Source organism: Oryza glaberrima, chromosome 6, assembly GCF_000147395.1.
Source record: "Oryza glaberrima chromosome 6, OglaRS2, whole genome shotgun sequence".
NCBI classification, from domain to species: Eukaryota; Viridiplantae; Streptophyta; class Magnoliopsida; order Poales; family Poaceae; genus Oryza; species Oryza glaberrima.
Genome location: NC_068331.1, coordinates 1,929,639 through 1,949,410, shown reverse-complemented (window position 1 = coordinate 1,949,410; position 19,772 = coordinate 1,929,639). Strand labels below are relative to the sequence as shown.

The 19,772-nt window shown below is 41.1% G+C and overlaps 2 protein-coding genes and 1 pseudogene across 2 annotated transcripts; 1 reads left to right on the top strand and 2 right to left on the bottom strand.

The window, feature by feature from the left end:
* Positions 1-4,282: 4,282 nt before the first annotated feature.
* On the bottom strand, positions 4,283-8,006 carry LOC127777853 (LRR receptor-like serine/threonine-protein kinase GSO1). The gene is made up of 4 exons (XM_052304473.1): positions 7,514-8,006; positions 6,231-6,491; positions 5,271-6,146; positions 4,283-5,148 (listed from the first exon to the last, which is right to left on the bottom strand). Exons 1-4 carry the CDS (start codon positions 7,941-7,943, stop codon positions 4,679-4,681), a joined length of 2,037 nt encoding a protein of 678 aa, XP_052160433.1. The 5' UTR covers positions 7,944-8,006; the 3' UTR covers positions 4,283-4,678.
* A 3,117-nt stretch (positions 8,007-11,123) lies between these two features.
* Positions 11,124-14,913, top strand: LOC127777304 (uncharacterized; annotated as a pseudogene).
* A 2,766-nt stretch (positions 14,914-17,679) lies between these two features.
* LOC127775369 (uncharacterized) lies at positions 17,680-18,552 on the bottom strand. The gene is made up of 3 exons (XM_052301594.1): positions 18,233-18,552; positions 18,045-18,161; positions 17,680-17,970 (listed from the first exon to the last, which is right to left on the bottom strand). The coding sequence occupies exons 1-3, from the start codon at positions 18,550-18,552 to the stop codon at positions 17,847-17,849; spliced, it is 561 nt and encodes a 186-aa protein (XP_052157554.1). The 3' UTR covers positions 17,680-17,846.
* Between the last annotated feature and the right edge of the window lie 1,220 nt (positions 18,553-19,772).

Sequence of the window (19,772 nt, the reverse complement as noted above, 5' to 3'; positions counted from 1 at the left end):
ACTAAACTGTTTATTTCAGACGGTCCATCAGACTCATGATGATACTCCTTCAGTCTTGCCTCTACGGTGTTTCTCTCCTGGACACTGTTTTCTGTAATATACTGTTATCTGATTGCAAAACTGCAAATGTGCATTGTTTTCAAACAGTAATTCTGTGTCGGATGACGGAAGGCGAACAAAACAGTCAGGTCTCATGTACTGTTTTTCCCTCAAGCATGTCACGCTAAAAATAAGATTATGTGGTCCTCTTTCTTCAAAATTAGAATAGTAGAAAGTGTAAAAAAAAATCAATGTCAGTCTTATTGAATCTATTATTATGCAGATCCTATGACCCTCAAATAAAAAAACTATGGAGTAGTAGAGGAATTGTGCACATATTATGAGTTTTGACCTTGAGCCGAAGGACCACACTGGGGGAACCTTTGCTGCCACTGGTACAAAATGCAGAGTGATCACAGCACTGGGGCAAAAGGACATTTCCCTTGAAGACCACAGCTCACCAAGGAGTCCTTGACCATGGTCCATGGATGAAGCCATGCATGACCACGGAGAGGGAGAATGCTTTGGATTCCCTATATCTTTTTTTGGTCCTTTGCTGTTGCTGCCAAAGTGCCAATGTGTGAAGCGAAACGAGACTGCATTTGATTTGCCTCCCAAAATCTAAACACTGGTGCTACTGTTGTTTCACTGGACAACAAATGCAGGTGTTTCAGTTTTTGACGTCTGTATAGTAGAGACTAAAGAGTACAGCATCTCTTGTATGGAAGAGGCTACTGTGTCTCATGTAGAACTCATGCAGTAGTGTACACTGGTGGTGTACTATTTGGAATACACAGGTTTTGTGTGAATTAGTACTGACAAGGTCGTATATTACTGCTTGCTAAACTGGAAAATGTGAGTTAGTAATACTAGAAAAAGAAACATGTTAAGGGCTTTTTGGTTTGGATAAATTTCAATTCATAGGAATAAAAAATAGGAATTTTTTTCAAGAGCTCTGAGTGGATGGAAGCTTTTCTATGTTTTCTCTTTACAACATGTAAGAAATAAATGTTTCTTTTATTTTCCTATATCTTATTCCTACAAATCAAATAACATATAGGGATTAATATTTATGAAGCATCCTTTGTTTTTCCTTAAAACCAAACAAACCCTAACTAATAGTAGTAGAAACTATAGCTTAAAACGTGATTTTTTTTCCTAAGAAAAAAGCTTCAAATGTGGGTGACAAAACTGACCACCATTGACAGGGCAATAAATATTTTTACTAGTGCTACTGTGGACCTGTGGTACTAATAGTAGCTGTAGCTTACATACAACAGCGTGCGAGTGATAGGCAGAAGTGCTAAACTAAAATGGAGGGACCATGTGCACACGTGACACTAAAGTACTACTGCTCCAGTATTTTCGCCCTATGCTTCACTTCACTGGTAACCATCAAAGCAAGAGAAACCATTTTACTAGTGTTATTATAGTATCAATCCATCCTTCTCCCAAGAAGACACTTTCTCAGAGATTGACAAAGTTGCAAATCCCTTCAGCGCCAGCAAGCAAGACAAGAAATTCAGCAGGAAACTTCTCATCAACTTGATTTGTGAGCATGTAAACAAAATTGAACATCTCATTCAGGCATGCCCTATCTTTCTATCAGTTCTTTTTCTTGCCAGATAATATTTCAAACAAGAATTCACACGAAAATTGAAAGTTTGGTTAAAATTGGAACGATGTGACGGAAAAGTTGGAAGTTTGTGTGTGTAGGAAAGTTTTGATGTGATGAAAAAATTGAAAGTTTAAAGAAAAAGTTTGGAACTAAACTCGGCCGAAGAGGAGATTCAAATTGCTGGTGCTGCATTCTCACGTTGGGATTTCACTAACACTGACGAATGCAACGGCAACCTTAGACCAACCAGAACAGTAGAGTGGTCATGATTCCAGAGAGAAACACCAAACAGGGCAGAGTCAATTCTGGCTAGAGCCTGAACCCTGAACTGAACCACCAAATGGCGGACAGCCAGGCAGATCAGATTGCACGCCGTGGCCCTTTACTCTCTCAACTTTCAAGTCTCAAAGAGAGAATTGAAATCCCCAATGCCGCTTTGGACACGCACAAAAGTATGGATTGCCATTGCCATTGCCATTGGCCATTGCAGTTGCAGCCTCGAAAGAATACGCAGCTCCTCTACCAAAATCACTGTAGACCTGGAGGAGGAGTAGTACTGCTTCTCTCTAGGCTGCCACACTCTATTGCTTCTGTGCTGTCTTGTTTGAGCGCTGCAAATCTACAGTGTGTTTGTGAGACAGTGTGAGATGCAAACAGAAGAGAAGCTTTGGGGGACACATTTCAAATGCCAATGCAGCAATGCTCAATGCAAACATCATTGCAGCAAAGCACGCGGCTGATGAGAGACCGTCTCGTTTCAAGAAACAAGGACTGCTGATTGTTAATGGCTGCTCAGTTCAATAAAGATTGGTTTTGTCTTTGTCCTAATAACTGAGCAGACAAGATTATGGCATAATGGCCCTGTGATTAAATGCGGGAGTGGTTGGTGATTGAGCCTTTGATTAGGTTGTGTTTAGTTTCTCTTTTTTTGTTTTAGAAATGTTTAGAGTCCTTTTGTTCTTGGCTTGCTTAAACAAATCTTTGCAGTGTTGTGCTCCCCGATGAACGGGCAGATTCTGCTGCTGCTCGTGCTGTTGGAACTTGGCTGAATTTCGCCTTTTTGTGACAATTCAGTAGGAGTACAATTGATTTTTTTCCCCTGTCGAAGAAAGAATATTATTTGAATTTTCAAGTCATGTGCAAGTGATGCATAGGAGTAGTAGTACAGTACTAGTACATGTTTCAAGGCTTTTTGTACTCCATGTTTAAAAGTTTGCATTTTAGCCCTGTAAACTTGTGCATTAACAGTGTTGGCATGCTTTTGTCAAACCACTAGTAGTGATTTTTGTTTCTCTTTTTTTTTTTGTGACAGGTTATTCAACTTCTGAAGAGAAAAGGGAAACGAGGAACAGAGCAGTACAGTGGCACAGGAGAAGAACAGTGGCCAATGGCCAACGGTAAGGGCAGTCTGGTAGTGTTGGTAAGGAGAAAAAAGCCATTCCCATGCTTCTTGTGCAGAAAATGCAGAGCAGGGTATATAAATGTGTGGAACTGTCCTTTTCTTGCTTAGAGATTCAAATTTTGAAGCTACTCCCAATATCTTGCAATTCTGTCAAACTGTACTCCTTAAAAAAACTGCTCTTAAAAATTTCTACAAGGCCAGAAATTACCAATATTGAAAAGTACAAGGCATTAAGGTAAACACTACCACTCCTTCCGTAAAAAAAAACTTCTAAGTATGAATATGAATAGACGAGTAAAATGCACCGGTGGTATCACAACTTGCGATGTGGGTGCAATTTAGTCACTCATCTTGCAAATTGCTCAAACAAGTCACTCATCTTGCTTCGATGGTGCAAATGTTACCAAATACATTTTCACACGGATTGTTTGTTTTTAAATTGGAGTCCATATTGACCTAGCATCATGTATTTTTTTACCAATGTGGACAGGATAAGCATTAAAATTACATATTAACACTTATATTTCCATGTATATGCTACTACTCCTGCTTTCAATGAACATGACCATATTATGTTTGGCTATCAATAACAAAATTCATCTTTAATTGAATTTTACTACCGGTAGTACTGCACATTGGATTATTTATGAATCGTGTGACCATGTTTGCAAACAAATTAACATAGCATATAACTTCATTGCGAACACTCCATACGACGCATGTTTTATGTGATTTGCACCCACAAAACAAAATGAGTGACTTGTTTGAGCATTTTACAAAATGGGTGACTAAATTGTACCCACCTCGTGAGTTAAGGTATTAATGGTGCATTTCACTCTGAATAGACACTAAATCAACATTCATACCCAGAAGAGGGTTTATTCTCTGAGGGAGTATGTAGCAAGATGCAGATTTGCAGGACAATGGAATGATGAATTGCCAACTAGGGTCAATAACGCCCAGATATCAATTCGCATCCGTAATTCTAAATTTGATCACGCATTCGTTGTGAGTTTGTTAGAAGCATTAACTGAATTATGGTACATCATTTCAATGCAAGCAAATTCTCTACAAAGCTGATCACAGCTAAATTAGAAATCCTCTAGTAGTAGTACAGTACAAAGCGGATGCAGATTTATAGGACAACGGAATGATGAATGACATGTCAGGGTCAATAAAATTCTCATCCGTAATTCAACATCTGATCACGTATTCTTCGCGAGTTTGTTAAAGGCATTAAACTGAATTACGGTAAAGCATTTCAATGCAAGTAATGCCGTTACAAAGCTGGCCAGAGCTGCTACATTAGAAATGCTGAATTTCTCTCTGAACCTGATGGCTTCACAAATCAGCATCCATTGCATACTGATCAACCGAACCAAAGGTTCAACATCTAGCACATCAGTAGTTTTCAACATTCTAATGTTGAAAGGATAGTGATACACTAACCATGAAATGGTGAGATCATTAGAAAAAGAGTGACTAGTTAATCAGTACTACTAAAATGTTCAGCACTAGCATGTCAGTGGCAACTGGATCATTACCCTTTCACTACCCTTACAAAATACCTCAGGTGAAGGTTTCCAAAAGATATCCCATCATCAGCTAGCTTCAGTTCTTCAGTGGCAGTTGCTGAGTTGCTGAACCACAGCTTCCATTGTCGGACGCTGGCTCGCCGTCTCGCTTGTGCAAAGTGCAGCAATGGCAGCAAGCTTAGCTGCCTCAGTTCTTGAGAAGACACCATTGAGGTTCTCATCGATCAGGCTATCAAGGTCATTGGCAACTGTGCTGACCTTCAGCTGTGAGACAGCCCTCCTGCCTGTGATGACTTGGAGAACGACGATACCAAATGCGAAAACATCACTCTTCTCAGTGAATCTGCCCGTAGTGGCGTACTCAGGGGCAAGGTATCCCATTGCTGCGCTGGCCTTCAGGGTCGAGAAGACAACATCATCAGCAAGGAGCTTGTGCAGCCCTGGGACCGACAAGCGTGGCGTTAAGTGGTGGTCGAGAAGGATCTTCTCGGCCGATATGTTCTGGTGCACTACTGATGGCTTGTTAGCTTTCTTACTGTGCATGTACTCAACTCCTGCAAATGTGCATCAGATTAAGCATTAGAACACCACCGACACAGACAATACTTGAATGGCCATATCAGTCAGAGGTGAATGAAGATAAAGCTGGAAAAGATAATGCTTGAGTGGGAAATACCTTTTGCAATGCCTCTGATTATGGAAACTCTTGTTGGCCAATCAAGGACATTAGCACCAGAACCCTCCTTAACATCCAGATACTGTGACAAGCAACCATTAACCATGTAATCATAGACAAGGAAGCACTCTCCCCTCCCCCTGGAGCAGCAGAAACCCCTCAAGCCAACAAGGTTCTCATGTCGCAGCACGGTAAGCATCTTGAGGCCACGCAAGAAATCTGACTCTTCTTGCTTGCAGCTTGTCTTGTTGAGACTCTTAACAGCGACAACAGATCCATCTCGTAGAATTCCCTTGTATGTCGCAGCAAAGCCACTTTTACCCAGCAAATTAACCTCAGAAAAGTACTGAGTTGCACATTCAACCTCCTCAAGGTTGAACCTAAAGCTATCACCAACCTCGCCGGATGACCCAACGCCTCCACCAGACAAAGGGTCCCATCCATTCGAGTACTCAACACTGATAAGCGGGGAAGCACTTCTTCGGCAAACTTCCTTCTGTTGGTAATGGTCAGTGCTGAGCCTGCTATCAGAAACCTCCAGTGAGCTGCCAATCTTCTGCTTTTGCCGGCGGTAATATGAGAATGCAAATATTCCGCAGAATGCGGCGCCAATCACCACTGCAACCACACCAACAACAAGCACTCCCACAGATGCATTCGAAGATTTCGAGCAACCAGATCCCTCACAGTGATTGTCCGTATTCGCTGATTGAGGAACTTGCCTTGTCTTGACAGTACCATCTGGGCCAAAAGGCTCGGGTTTACTAGGTTTCAAGCCATCCTCCGATGACAAACAAAGATCAAGCAAACTGAAGCCAACTCCACAAAGACCTTTGTTGTTCACATACTGGAACCCACCATTCAGTCTTCTCAATCCTAGCATCCAGACAACAAGTTACAGTGATAAATATAAACATAGCAAAAGTTTTACTCAAGAAAGGTAATAAAAGGGTATATTACCTGCTGGGACACTCCCAGAAAGGGAATTATTGCGAACATCAAAGACCTCGAGCAATGGAACCTCAGCAATCTTTGAAGGGATGGAACCAAAAAGACTGTTGAAGCTCAAATCAAGCCGTGCAAGCTGTGTTAGGTCGCCGAGTGTTGCTGGAATGGCCCCAGTCAGCTGGTTGGACTGAAGTGCAAGAACAGCAAGCTTGTTGAGCTTGCCTAACTGGGGTGGTATGCTGCCTGTCAACTGATTGTAACCCAGCTGCAAAACTGCAAAAAAGAGAAAGAAATGCTACATAAAAAATCTGCACCACATCATATCATACTTTTGATTCTCAATGAGCCATTGCGAAGTCTATGTATCATATTATTGAATCTTTGAAACAGATCTAGTGGCAGAAAATAATATTTGACTCTTTAACAACTAGGGAACAGCAGGCACTGGTACGTAGACTTCCAAAACATGAACAGAAGCATCACATGCTCGACGAAGGCCTAATCAACAAGTATGAGATATATGTGCAGATCCTGAAATCTGAAGGAAGGAGCCAAGGCAGCAGAAGAACAAAATGTCACTTGTTCTTTACTGGATTTATTTACAGAAAAGGCACAAACATTGGACAGAAACAGCCGAGTAGTAAATCAAATCAAAGAAGTTCATAATGCACTGTAAAGTGTTTTGTACCAAGATTCAACCTGAAGTTACCACAAAAATCTAAACCAGAGACAAGTGGGGTTCTAATAAACCAAGCAGCAGTTCAGTCAGGATAAATCAAATCAAAATGGATGAACACGTGACTGTCGCAATGCTCCAAGAGAAGAATCGGAATAGAAACATACAAATCGGATTTGATAACAGATAAACTGCCCCATTTCAAAAATCAACCATTGTACTGATGCTTAATAAATGAACCCAAAACTAAAAGTACCGATTCATGCCAAAATCCCGCCACAAACTGACGAAAAATGGAATACAAAAATGGAGCATTTATATACCAAACCAAGGAGTAGTTGGAACTAGTAGACTACTAGTACATCATTGGTTTTTGAAACCGTGGAAAATGGAAGGCTTCACTGCTCCATTCTCCTAAGCGACATTTTTATGCCAGTTTTATTTGAAAAGCATCACAAGAAACAAGAAGAAGTACCGAACAATCTTTAAGAAAACAAAGAACCATAAATCAAATGCAAACCCCATCTACCCAACAAAAAAAACGAAGGTTCAACCCAAGAAATGCAATCTTGGAGATGAAATAGTACAAGAACTGAAGAACGCAGCATAGAAACCTCACCTTGGAGATTCTCCATGGCGGCAATCTCCACGGGCAGTGGCCCGGTCAGGTGGTTGACGTCGAGGTAAAGGTCGGTGAGCTCCGAGAGGCTCCCAATCTCCCTGGGTATAGCCCCCTTGATGCCGTTGTAGTGGAGGTACAGCCCGGTGAGCCGCCGGAGCCCGGCGATCGCCGGAGGGAGGGTCCCGGAGAGCCCGCGGCCCTGCAGCGAGATGGCCGTCACGCGGCCGCCGCTGTCGCACGTCACGCCGACGAACGAGCCCCCGCAGGGCTCGCCGGAGCGGGCCCACGAGCCCAGCACCCGCCCCGCCGGGTCCAGGCTCTCCTTGAGCGCCATCAGCGCGCGGGCCTCCTCGTCGTTGCGCGATGAGGCGGCGGCAAGAACGGCGAGGAGGAGGAGGAAGATGAGCTGCGCGGAGGAGGCGGCCATTGCAGCAAGCAAGAAAAGCTTGTAGCCTCGAAGTGGGAGAGTGAAGTAGCACTGACCAGGGAGTGGAGTGCTATATTTGAGCAGAGTGGAGTGAAAGATTCAGGACTTTGAATCAAAGGATTTATGTAGGAATTTTATAGGATTCAAATTCTATAAAAAATTTTTCTATTTGGCCCTTTGATTTAAAGGATTGAAGCTTTTTAAATCCTATGAAATTCCTATGGAATGGCACATTTCATGTGGATTTTAGAGGAAATTTAGCAAGAGCTCCAACCTCTTAGAAAATTTCCTTTGAGTCTATCTCTCTTATCCGATTCCTGTGTTTTTCCTGCGCTCCAATCAAACAACCATTCCTGTGTTTTTCCTGTGTTTTGCAATCCTCTGTTTTACACTTCAATCCCTATCAGAATCCTATGTTTTTCCTATTTCTCCGTTTTTTCTACCCTGCTATTCAAAGGGCCCTCGGAGTGGTGTGGGTCAAGCTCAAAAGGCAATGAATGTGAGCGCTTTGGAATGCAGGGCAAATGGGTCATTTCATTATTTTTTTTCTTGGTTTGTTCAATGTTCATTTTGTGGTGAGGGAGAAGAAGCCGTTCCCTACTTCCAAGATTTTTCAATTGTGCTTAGAGCAGGTACAATAGCAGACTATTAGCCAGCTACAAACATATTTTAATGAGATAAAAGATGAGAGAGAAGAGCAGCGGGCTACAGATCTGTAGCCAGCTGCAGCACGGACTCCAAGACACAGTGTATGCATGATAGGTAAGACCATATATTAATAGTATATATTAATAGTATAGTAAGCATCTATTGTATGAATTGGCTATTAGACTGGCTATAGATGAATTGGAGCTAGTAGTGGGCTATACTATTAAACTTGCTCTTAAGGGTATGTTTAATTCACGCTAAAATTGGAAGTTTGATTGAAATTAAAACGATGGGCCATTTTGGATTGATGCTAAAATGTGCCCTACCAATTTTTTGGTAGTTTAAATAGTGAATGTAATGGTTTGGTTTGGAGCCAAGTAAATGGTAATGCCCATGGTTAATTTGGCATAATTCTAAAACTTTCTTGACTATAATATAAAATTTGGCTTTCAATTAGTATAATCCAAACTCATTCACTTTAAATACTACCCTACCAAAATATTGGTAGTGCCAAAACATACCTAAATTTTGGCGCTATCAATACTTTGGTAGGGCGCTAAAAACAAACCCGATGTGATGGAAAAGTTATAAGTTTATCTGTGTAGGAAAGTTTTGATGTGATAGAAAAGTTGAAAGTTTAAAGAAAAAGTTGGGAACTAAACCAGGCCTTGCCTAAGGCCTGTTTACTTCGCGAAAAGAAAAATTTTTGGGTGTCACATCGGATGTTTGACTGGCTATTGGAAGGGGTTTTCAGACATGAATCAAAAAAATATTTTCATAACTCGCCTGAAAATCGCGAGATGAATCTTTTGAGACTAATTAATCCGTCATTAGCATATGTGGGGTTACTATAGCACTTATGGCTAATCATGGACTAATTAGGCTCAAAAGATCCCTCTCGTGATTTCCCCTTAACTGTACAATTAGTTTTTTAATCTATATTTAATGCTCCATGCATGTGTCCAAAGATTCGATATGATGTTTTTGGAAAAAAAATTAGGAAACTAAACCAGGGATAAATGCAAGTTGGTTGTTTTCTCTTAAAGACAGGTTTAACAACATGAAAATGGCATAACAAGAATAAGCAAGCAAATCAATTTACCTCTCTAAACTTGGAATGAAAATCCGTCTAACAGAAGACTTTGAAACATGGTGTACATGGTTTGCTTGATAGCTTACCAGCCACAACTACAATTTAAATTGTAAAAGTTAATTTAAAGTCCAATCTAAGGTTTCTCTTATTATGGTTTATTTTTCAATATTTACTTTTAAAAACTGCTACTCCTATAAGAACAAGTTTAATAGTGTAGCCAACTATCAGTTCCAAATCATCTATAGTCAATTTAATAGCTAATTCATACGATAGTTACCTATTAATATCTGATCCCACATGCCATACGCACATTGCATCTTGGAGTCCGTGCTAGCTGGCTACAAATCTGTAGCCAACTGCTCTTCTCTATCTTCTCTTATCTCCTTAAAATATGTTTATAGCTAGCTTATAGGCTACTATTATACCTGCTCTAAGAGTATTCCCTCCGTTCCATAAAAAAATCAACCTAGTACTGGATGTGACACATCCTAGTACAATGAATCTGGATATACATTTGTACCGATTCGTTGTACTAGAATATGTCACTTACAGTCCTAGGTTTTTTTGGACGGAGGGAGTACATAGATAAAAATTTTGCTTCATAATTATGAATATTTTTGCTCCTCCAGGCTCTTTGTCGGAAGGAGTCCTGCTTTTGAAGCCCATAATCCCCGGCCTTTTAACAGTAATGGGCCGGTAATTTTGGCCCAGTGGTCTTCCAAATGAGGCCCCACGAAGCCCTCGGCCCCGCTACGCATCGTCTACCTCATCAGTCATCTCCGGCGAAGCCCCACCGGAGATCGGACGGAGCCGGTCTCCATCTAGCCGCCCTCCGTTGATCATCCCGTACATATCTCCACCGATTCTCCCTCGCTTCTGATCTGTTTCTCAGTTGGGTATCTATGCAATCCATTTACCAATCTGATCGTGATGTTGCGTTTGCGAATCTGTGTATTTGTAGGACTCGGCGTACATGTAGTATGCACGGTTTGTTCAGAACAAGATAAAAATTCGGTTAGGTAGTACGTACATAACTCGCACTTAGCCGCTAATCCATGTTTACCTGTCTAAATTTGTTCATCTCCACCAATAATTAGACCGATCGTGAAACTATCGAGAGAAAAAAATAATCATCGACATGAAGGAGGAGCAGCAGATCAGCCGGCCAGATCGTCATACTACGTAAGTCCATCTGTCTATATGCAATATTGCTTTGTCCACGCATTAATTTTTCTTGCGAGTTTTATTTTTTGTTTTCTATTACACTACTATTGTTTTGTTTTATCATCAGTTCATCACAATTCACCTGGAGGATTTGCTCAAAATCAGGGGAAAAAAACATAAAAAGGAAAATCTGAAAAAAATAACTTGAAACCAAACAGAAGTAATTATGGGCCTTGCACACGAGGGGATAGTCCAAAGGAAAGTGGGCCCAATTCTGCTAGGCCCAATAGCCACCCTTCCTCACCTCGCTCACCCGCGTTCGCCGGCGACCACGACGAACCAAGCCCTAGTCCCCGCCACGCCACCGTCCGCCGGCCGCCGGCGACGCCCCCACCGCCGGAGGAGGCCAACCCCATCCATCCATCGCCCCTCCACCGACGCGCGGCCGCACGTCCATGAGATCACGGCGGCTCCCCTGTGCGGATGCGGTGTTCCGACCCCGCTTCACCGATGAGGACGCACGAGCGTGCAGCGATTCTCGTGGGCATTTCGCCTCAGGACGCGATCCATCCCCGCCGCCGCTGCTGCCGGCACAGTACGACCACCACCTCTCCCCTTCCACCTCCCTCGATCCTTTCTCTGTTTCTAATTGGTATCTTAGAGAGAGTTTTGTTTTGATAGATAGAATACCTGAAGGAACTAGGAATCTAGGATTGGTTAATTTCGATTAAATCGAATTATTTTAATTACTTGTGGTCATGGCTATTCCCTAATAAGGAGGAGACGAGTTGCGACTTTTGATCTTTGAGGAGAGGAAGAAGGCTTGAGGACCTCCATTTGATAGAAAATCGAAGCCCCGATCTTACAGATTTTTGACCTTCTGGTCTGCTCCGAGATTCATGCAACATGATCACCTCCTGCTCTGGTGAGCTCGTTGATCTCCGGCGACGATGGTGGTGGGCAGAGGGGGAACAGGGGGGAGGTTCCTGAGTTTAGAGGTAGGCCGGAGTGGACAAGGCATCTACTGGTCGAGTGGTTAGGTTGTGGGGGCACCTCGCCGTTGTGCTTTCCAGCGGCGGCGTGCTGGGCCGGTGGCAGAGGAGGAGGCAGGCGATCCGCGGAATGGCGGCAGGACTGAGGGAGGGAGGAACAAGGGGTTAGGGCTGGTTGCATGAATCTCAAAACGATCCAACGTGTCCACAATTCACAAGATTTTTGGGGTTGTCTTCTGTCAAGTGTCAAATAGGTTATCTCATAAAAATATGCATTTCCATGAATCATAGTTATATATATATTTCTGGGTCTATTAACCTGCATTGTACAACGAAGTATTGATTTCATAAGATGAATTGTTTGTACTCACTGATCTTGTTCACTGCAGGTGTGAGGATCATGTGGGAGGTACCCTCTGGTCTTGCAGATGTTTCATCCTTAGGGGACTTTCCTGGTGCTACAACATTGAAAGAATCAACCGCTTCCAGTCCCACTTCCTCCCTACAGGCAGTACCAGATGACACCATTGATGCTCCGCAGTCAGGGCACTGCCTTTCCTCATCCCTTGGCTCAATCATTTGGGTTCAGAAACCTCCTCATGGCCGACCTGGCGTATACCACATTAGAAAGGATCGTTTGGGGTCTTTCCATACGTATCCTGATCTGGGTGGTCCATTTCAGAGCTTGAATGAAGCTGAAGATGTTATCAGTAGCCATATTAACAAGCTGTATCCACCAGTAAAGTAAGGTTCCTACACTCTGTTGTAGCTTGCAACTACTCCATTTATTTCCCATGTGTTTGGTATGATATTCAGGGCATGAGTCATGAACAGAATTGTGGGCTGTAACTTGTAATTTAAAGTAGCTGATAGTGACGAGATCAGTTGAGCAAACGAGCAGTTTTAGGTAACTTTGTATATATGGGGGCATGGAGTTGTTAAGCACAAAATGACTGCAAACCATAAGATAACACGAAGTTCACAAATAAGCTACATTTCACTAGTTTTTACCTAGGAATTTTCAATTTCATTTGCAGCGTTTACAATTATATTGCTGCTCAGCTAGCTTTAATGTGTCAGAGATAAACACGAGTGATCACACAGAACTTAGTCTAATCGCAGGTAAAAATAGGACGGAAAAACCAGGATGAGTTTAGGATCTAAACCTTGAAACTATGATACTTTCTATAGATTGATAAACTACAAGACGATAGCCATGCCCTTATATATCTAGAAACAAGCAAATTCAGTTACGCATGCCTTTTGAATTATGCATTTTCGTGCTTCTTTTCTGTTGATAACTGCAAAAAACCATACTACTGTTTTAGTTTGAACTAATATGAGTGCTAAATTTCAATTTGACAACATCTACTCAAACTTTTCTTATCCTGAAACTCTTAACTTATTGGAATGTAATCTCTATAACAAACTTCTTACCAGTGCCTTTGCAACCCCTGCATTGTACTATCTACATTCTGCCTTATACTAATGGTATGGACTGATCTGATTTGAGTTAGGTTCGAGGAACGAGCTGGGGAATCTTACGTGGACATGATTATAAGGAAAGCACTTTATTGGCCTGATGGCACTAGGAAGAAATGTTCCAAAGCAGAAGCATTTCAGAATGTCAATAATAATATGAATCAACTGGCTAAGGTGATATTAGACATGTATAACAATGACCACAATCTTTTGGAGGTTTGTTATCGCCCTCGTTGTCTGTCTCATTCTTTCTGCACTGTGATGATGTCTAATTGATTCCACACTTTCTGATCTTATTGTATTTCTTATTGCAGGATCTTGCTTTTGAGCTCAAAGGTGTCATTAACTATGAACCAATTATTGAAAGTCGTAGGTGGTTTGATCATATTAATTTCACTGCGACTACTAAAGGACTAAATGGGTTGGACAGTGACCATCTATTTTTCGCTGAATTCTTTGAAAGGAGAAAAAGATTATGTGGTCACTTGCTGCTCTTTGATAAGTTCTGATGACAATGGTAAGCTATACCCATCTTAACTTTTATAGACTTGGATTCATACTTCATAATTTGTATATACTCATGCACCTGGGAGACTTCATAATTTGTATATACTCATGCACCTGGGAGAAGCATCGGTTTTGCATGTCTAGTTAATCTGTTTTTCATCGCTTCTTGCATTTTTTTTCCTTTTTACCTTCATTAGCTCAACTAGAATTTATGATATTTACATATAATTGGTGCTTAACTGATTGTGTGTCTGTCATTTCACGAACAACCTATTTCTTTCTCAGGTAACTGCTATACCTGCAAGATTGGGAATAAAAGTATGAAGCACCCAAGTGATGTCAATTCATATGTTGGTGGTCACTGTTATATCAAAGGAATATATGACACTATAGTGTCGAGTGACTCTGAAGAGGTCTGATGATCTATCTTTTCCCCCATTTAGTTTTTGTAAGACATTCATGCATATATTAAGATTCATTATTACAATGTTAGTGACACATTTTTCTGCCCTTGGATTGACAGGATGAGGATGCAGAGGAGCAGAGGCTAAGAAAAATGTATCAGGTATGTGACATGCTTCAGACCGAACGTTATTATGCATGCAGTATGGTGTCTTTTTTTTTTTCTCTCTCAATTGGTAATTGCTCTCGTGTTTTTCTTAGGGTCTTGATGATCCAGGTGTATGTGAAGAGCTCTTTGATTGAGATCATGTCAGTTGCAACTGGAACGGATTTATAATTAGCATATGTCATGCAACCATGTTGTGGAGCTGTAGTTTTATTTAGTTATCTTTGATCTTGATTATGAATTGTTGGGGTTTCGTTCTCGCGTACTACCTGCGCTCTAACTCTTGTTGCAATCATCACACGTCGACGTCGTGACTTGTGTGTCCTCTCAATTTAAACCGTAATACGTTCCTTAAACCTTGTGCTTTCCATCTAGTCCTGTATATACTATTTTTTGAGAATCTTTTGATTGAGAATGAGTCGTGTGTATGCTATATCCGATCGACCACGTTTGACCATTTATCTTTATCTATTATAAAAATTTAAGATGTTTTTGTCTGGGATTTTCGTCCGTCACTGTAAGTCTCGCACGGTTACATTTCGCTCCCTCCGCGTTGCATCCGTATCGGTGTCACACCGTCACGGATGAAATAGATTAATTTTCAGTAATTTCTCAAAGAGCCATGCGGAGGACCTGGTTGGAATCGAACGGCGAGGCACGGGATTATCCAGATTGGTTCTGGCAGGTTCCCGCATAAGCTATGGAAAGTGAACTTAAATCAGTCCCATGCATGTTAATATATATCAACTATCCATTTAATATATGTAGAGCAACTATACTAAGATGCCATTTGTTCCATGAATCCATTGTGACATGGATGGTGCTTCCAACACCATATCTCTATTATTATAAAAATTGAAGACATTTTTACCGATATTTTGTTACGTCATCTGTATTGTATTTGAGTCAATTTTTAAGCTCGTTTGCTTTTGAAAATACAGATCCGTGTATGAATTGGATTTTGAGTTCGTTAACGTTTGGAAATACAAAACAAGTCGTATAAGTAATTTCTTTTTAAAAACTTGCATGCTAATTTGAGATGAAAGTCAGATTCTTAATTGCAGCTTATGATTTTCTAAAAAAATATCCAAGCGAATTCCCACAGTAAATTTCATCCTAGCTAAGCCGTATAACAATAATAAGATTAAAATTAGCATTCACCCATTGCAACGCACGGACATTTTTTCTAATCTCTACTATTATAAAAATTGAAGATGTTTTTGCCGGTACTTTGGTACTCATCCGTATTTAACCCGGTTTTTAAGTTCGTTTGCTTTTGAAAATACAGATCCATATTTATTTGAGTCAGTTTTTAAGCTTGCTTGTTTTTGGAAATACAAATAAGTCGTACAAGAAATCTCTTTTAAAAAACTCTGCATGCTAACTTGAGGTAAAAGTTAGACTCCTAATTGGAGCTCATGATTTTTTAAAAAATATATATTCAAGTGAATTCTCACACTGAATTTTATCTTAGCTAAACTGTATAGCAATAATAAAATTAAAATAGCATTTACCCGTTGCAACGCACGGGCATTTTTCTAATCTTATTAAAAGAACAAATTACATGATTATTATTTATTTTGCTATGAGTTGTTTTATTACTTAATAAAAGAACACTTTAAGTATGATAAACATCTTAAATTTTTCGAATAATTATTAAATATAATCAAAAGTCAAACATGTTATCTATTAGGAAATGGAGTATATTACTACTTGTACGTATATACTCCCTCCGTCCCTAAATATTTAATGCTGTTGACTTTTTTAAATATGTTTGACCGTTCGTCTTATTCAAAAAATTTAAATAATTATTAATTCTTTTCCTATCATTTGATTTATTGCTAAATATAGTACTACTACTCAAGTTTTTGAATTATATTCACAAAAGTTTTTGAATAAGACAAATGATTAAACATGTTTAAAATAGTTAACGGCATCAAATATTTAGAGACAGAGGGAGTATATGGCTCGAGCCGCTAAACGTAGGTATCTTGTGGGGACAAAATTAGGACGGCCTTTGAATAACAAAAATTAATTTAAGCGGGCATGAGATTTGTAGTCAATTTATATACTCCAGTACATCTTCGCTGGGAAAGTGCGTGTTCTGAGCAAACTGTACGTACCATGTGCACGTCGATTCCGATTACAAAACAGATTTGCAAATGCCTTTGATTTGTTTTTTGCGAGGCCTTATTTGATTTCGATGCCTCCGTGATTGAATTTGACTACGACTTCAATTGTTCGGCCACTGTTAACACGGGCACGGATGCTTATATATGGGTCGGGTTGGAAGGTAGCTTAATTAACTTCGGATTAAGTTTATGTGAGGTCCCTTGCCTTTACACCAAATCTGATTTTCATCCTTTAACCCTAAAACCAGACACAACCAGTCTCTCAACCGTTAATACCGGTGCAAATAAGATCCCTCAATGGTTTGGAAGACCGTTTTGGCTGATGTGACGGCTACGTGGCTGGTTTGACTATGCCTTCGTCTCACATGACATTGACGTGGTGTTTACGTGACAATTCTATCATAGAAAAATAATAAAATTATTGATCCACATGTCAGCTATACTAAAAAAATAAAAATGGTGGGACATAGGGCATGGACGGGGTTGACGCCTCCGGCAGTGGGGGAGATCGTCGCCGGCGGACTGTGTGTGTGGTTGTCACGCCACATACGACTCAAGCTAAGGAGCATAACAAACCAAATAAGGGATTTTGCGATTTTTGTTAAAATACGGAGTCGACATGTACATGTACGCGCGTATCCGATTCCCTGACGTTTTCCAGTGAAGAAGATGCATATAAATCGAGAAAATTGCAATTATAGGATTCCAAACAACGCGCTTCGCAGTTATAGGACTCCAATTGTCGACTTCGCTAAAACGACCCTTGAAACGTTGGCACTCTGTTTTACATATTTTTGGTCCTTTTAATCACTTTTCTCAACTAAAATACATGTATTTTACCTTAATGTGACCGTATTGCCCTCAGGGCTTCTATTGACGTGCTCCCACGCTGCTAGCTGGTCGCCTGGCTGGCTGGCTGCAGCCTGGGATGGCTAGCCGGCCGGCGCCTGTCCATGGCTAGAGCACTGGCTCGCCTGGGATGGCTGGTAAGCTGCTAGCCGCTCTTGAACTTGCTGCAGCTGCCAGCTGCATATGCCCCAAATATTGTACTGTACATGGTCAATCATGCACAAAAATTGCAGCACTAACCCAATGAATAAATGAAAGATGATCAAACATGATCCATACGAAATTATAAGGAGATCTCAATTACAAGTAATAGACAAAACCATGAATTTTGCATAAACAAGCTTGTCTTATAAAACCGAGATTCTAGCATAAACAAGTTCATCTCAGAATACCATAATTTAGTTCCAAACGAGATCCAAGTCATATAAAATAAAGTATGAGTTTACATCTCATCACAACTAAAATTATTCAACCAATGTGTAGCTTTCTCTTTGGAGTCATCTTTTTTGGTGCTGCCGCGGTAAGCATCCTCACGGGACTAGTGGTGTCGGTTTGTGAAGAAGTACCCTCTTGTAGTAACATCGCAAGCTTGCTAAACATAAATAGGATACGACAATTAGATGTTTGGAAAAATTAATATACAGTAAATGTGTTAATATTTATTACCTTCTAGTGACCCTTCCTGGACTATCCCGTAGGATTTCTTTTCTAGTCGGTCTCCGTGGGGTGCTAGGTTCTGCTGCTGCAGCTTTTATAACATTCTTCCTAGGTTGCCTACGCTTCCTACAAGTAATCAAATAAATTAATATTGGCATTGTCATTTAAGTTTTTTGATAAATAAAATCAGTCCTTACCTCTTTTTTGCTGTCCCATTGAATGGGCACTTGGCACTAGCTTGCCTGTGGCCTTTCTCTCTGCATTTTTTTTTGCAAGTCATAGGTCCTCTGATCATCTTCTTTCCCTTTCCATTTGTTGGAGCAGTATCGTTGTCACCTCCCTTCTCACCTTCATCCTCGTTGGTAAATGGACCATCTTTGGAACCATTTTTCTTGTGGCCACCTTCCATCCATCCCTTCCTTCTTAGTTTCCTTCGTCTTCCAACAGGTAATTTAGCAAGAGACGCACCAACTAAAAATGGTAGGCCAACTTGTGGCCATTGAGTTTTGTCTGTCATTGGCTCAATCTCTCTTCCATAAGCAGCCCTGAATCTATTCACCGAGTAATAGTCATGCACAAACTGTTCAAGGTCAACTCCCCGTTGGCGGGTTACATAGGCCAATACATGTTGACATGGCTTACCAGTGTGCTACCATTCAAGACATGTATAGGTCCTTTGGTGTAACTTGACAATATGCCTCTCAACGTTGCTGTTCTTGTCCTACACCTCTGCACTCCAATTTGAACATGGTACAATTTTCAAATGTCCCAAGCCTCTAGTATTTGCCTTTAGCTGATGCATTATAGCTGGAAGTATCCTGCCTTCAGGTAGCCTTTATGCAATATTTCTTCTCTTGTTCCAAAGTACCATGATCATTTCTCTAATCTTATCAGCAAGGTCAGCAACAGGTAAGTCTTTGTGGTCTCTAATCCAGTTATTAAATGACTCATCACTAGTAGGAATGGCAGCACCATCATTATTTTGCCCAAGCTCACTATCATGCCCCTGTTCATACATTCGGCAATCAAAGCCCTGTGCAGGTATATTTGTTGTGTCCTCCTCTATCACGCCTAAAAGCTCACAAATCTGCGACTCACTCATAAGTGCAATACGACCTTCGTCATCATGTGTCTCGACTATGTGTATGTTATCCCAATCAACTCTTTCCATATTTTCCACACGATATACTTGGGACCTAAACAAGTGAAATCAAGTTTTACTACTGTGTACTACTATCGTGGTAAAAAAAACAGAAATCTAGTGCAACCAATACCTTTGCACTTAAAGAACAGGAAGGTTGAACTCCATTGCCGCCGGAAGAGGAGCATTGGGCAGCAATGTTCTAGCAGTGGCTAGAGCACTAGCGTTGGCATTCTGCTGTACATGGCCATCAGTTGCCACGGCCAAGGCATCAAAGCCCAGGCCACTAGGCGCTGTGACCAGACCCCGAGCGGCTAGGGTAGAAGCCGCTAGGTCTTCAGCTGCTTGGCCTTCCATGGCGATCGGCCGTCCATCTCCATCTTCCGGCGGCGGCACTCCATCCATGGGAGCCGAGGGCGTGGGGAGGGAAGGAGGAATGGCGACGTGGGGGAGGGAAGGAGGAACGACGGCGGCGGACTCGAACGAGATGAAAAATACGATCGATCAAGTATACAGAAGGCAGAAGGGCAATACGGTCACTTTAGGGAAAAATACATGTATTTTAGTTGAGAAAAGTGATTAAAAGGACCAAATGT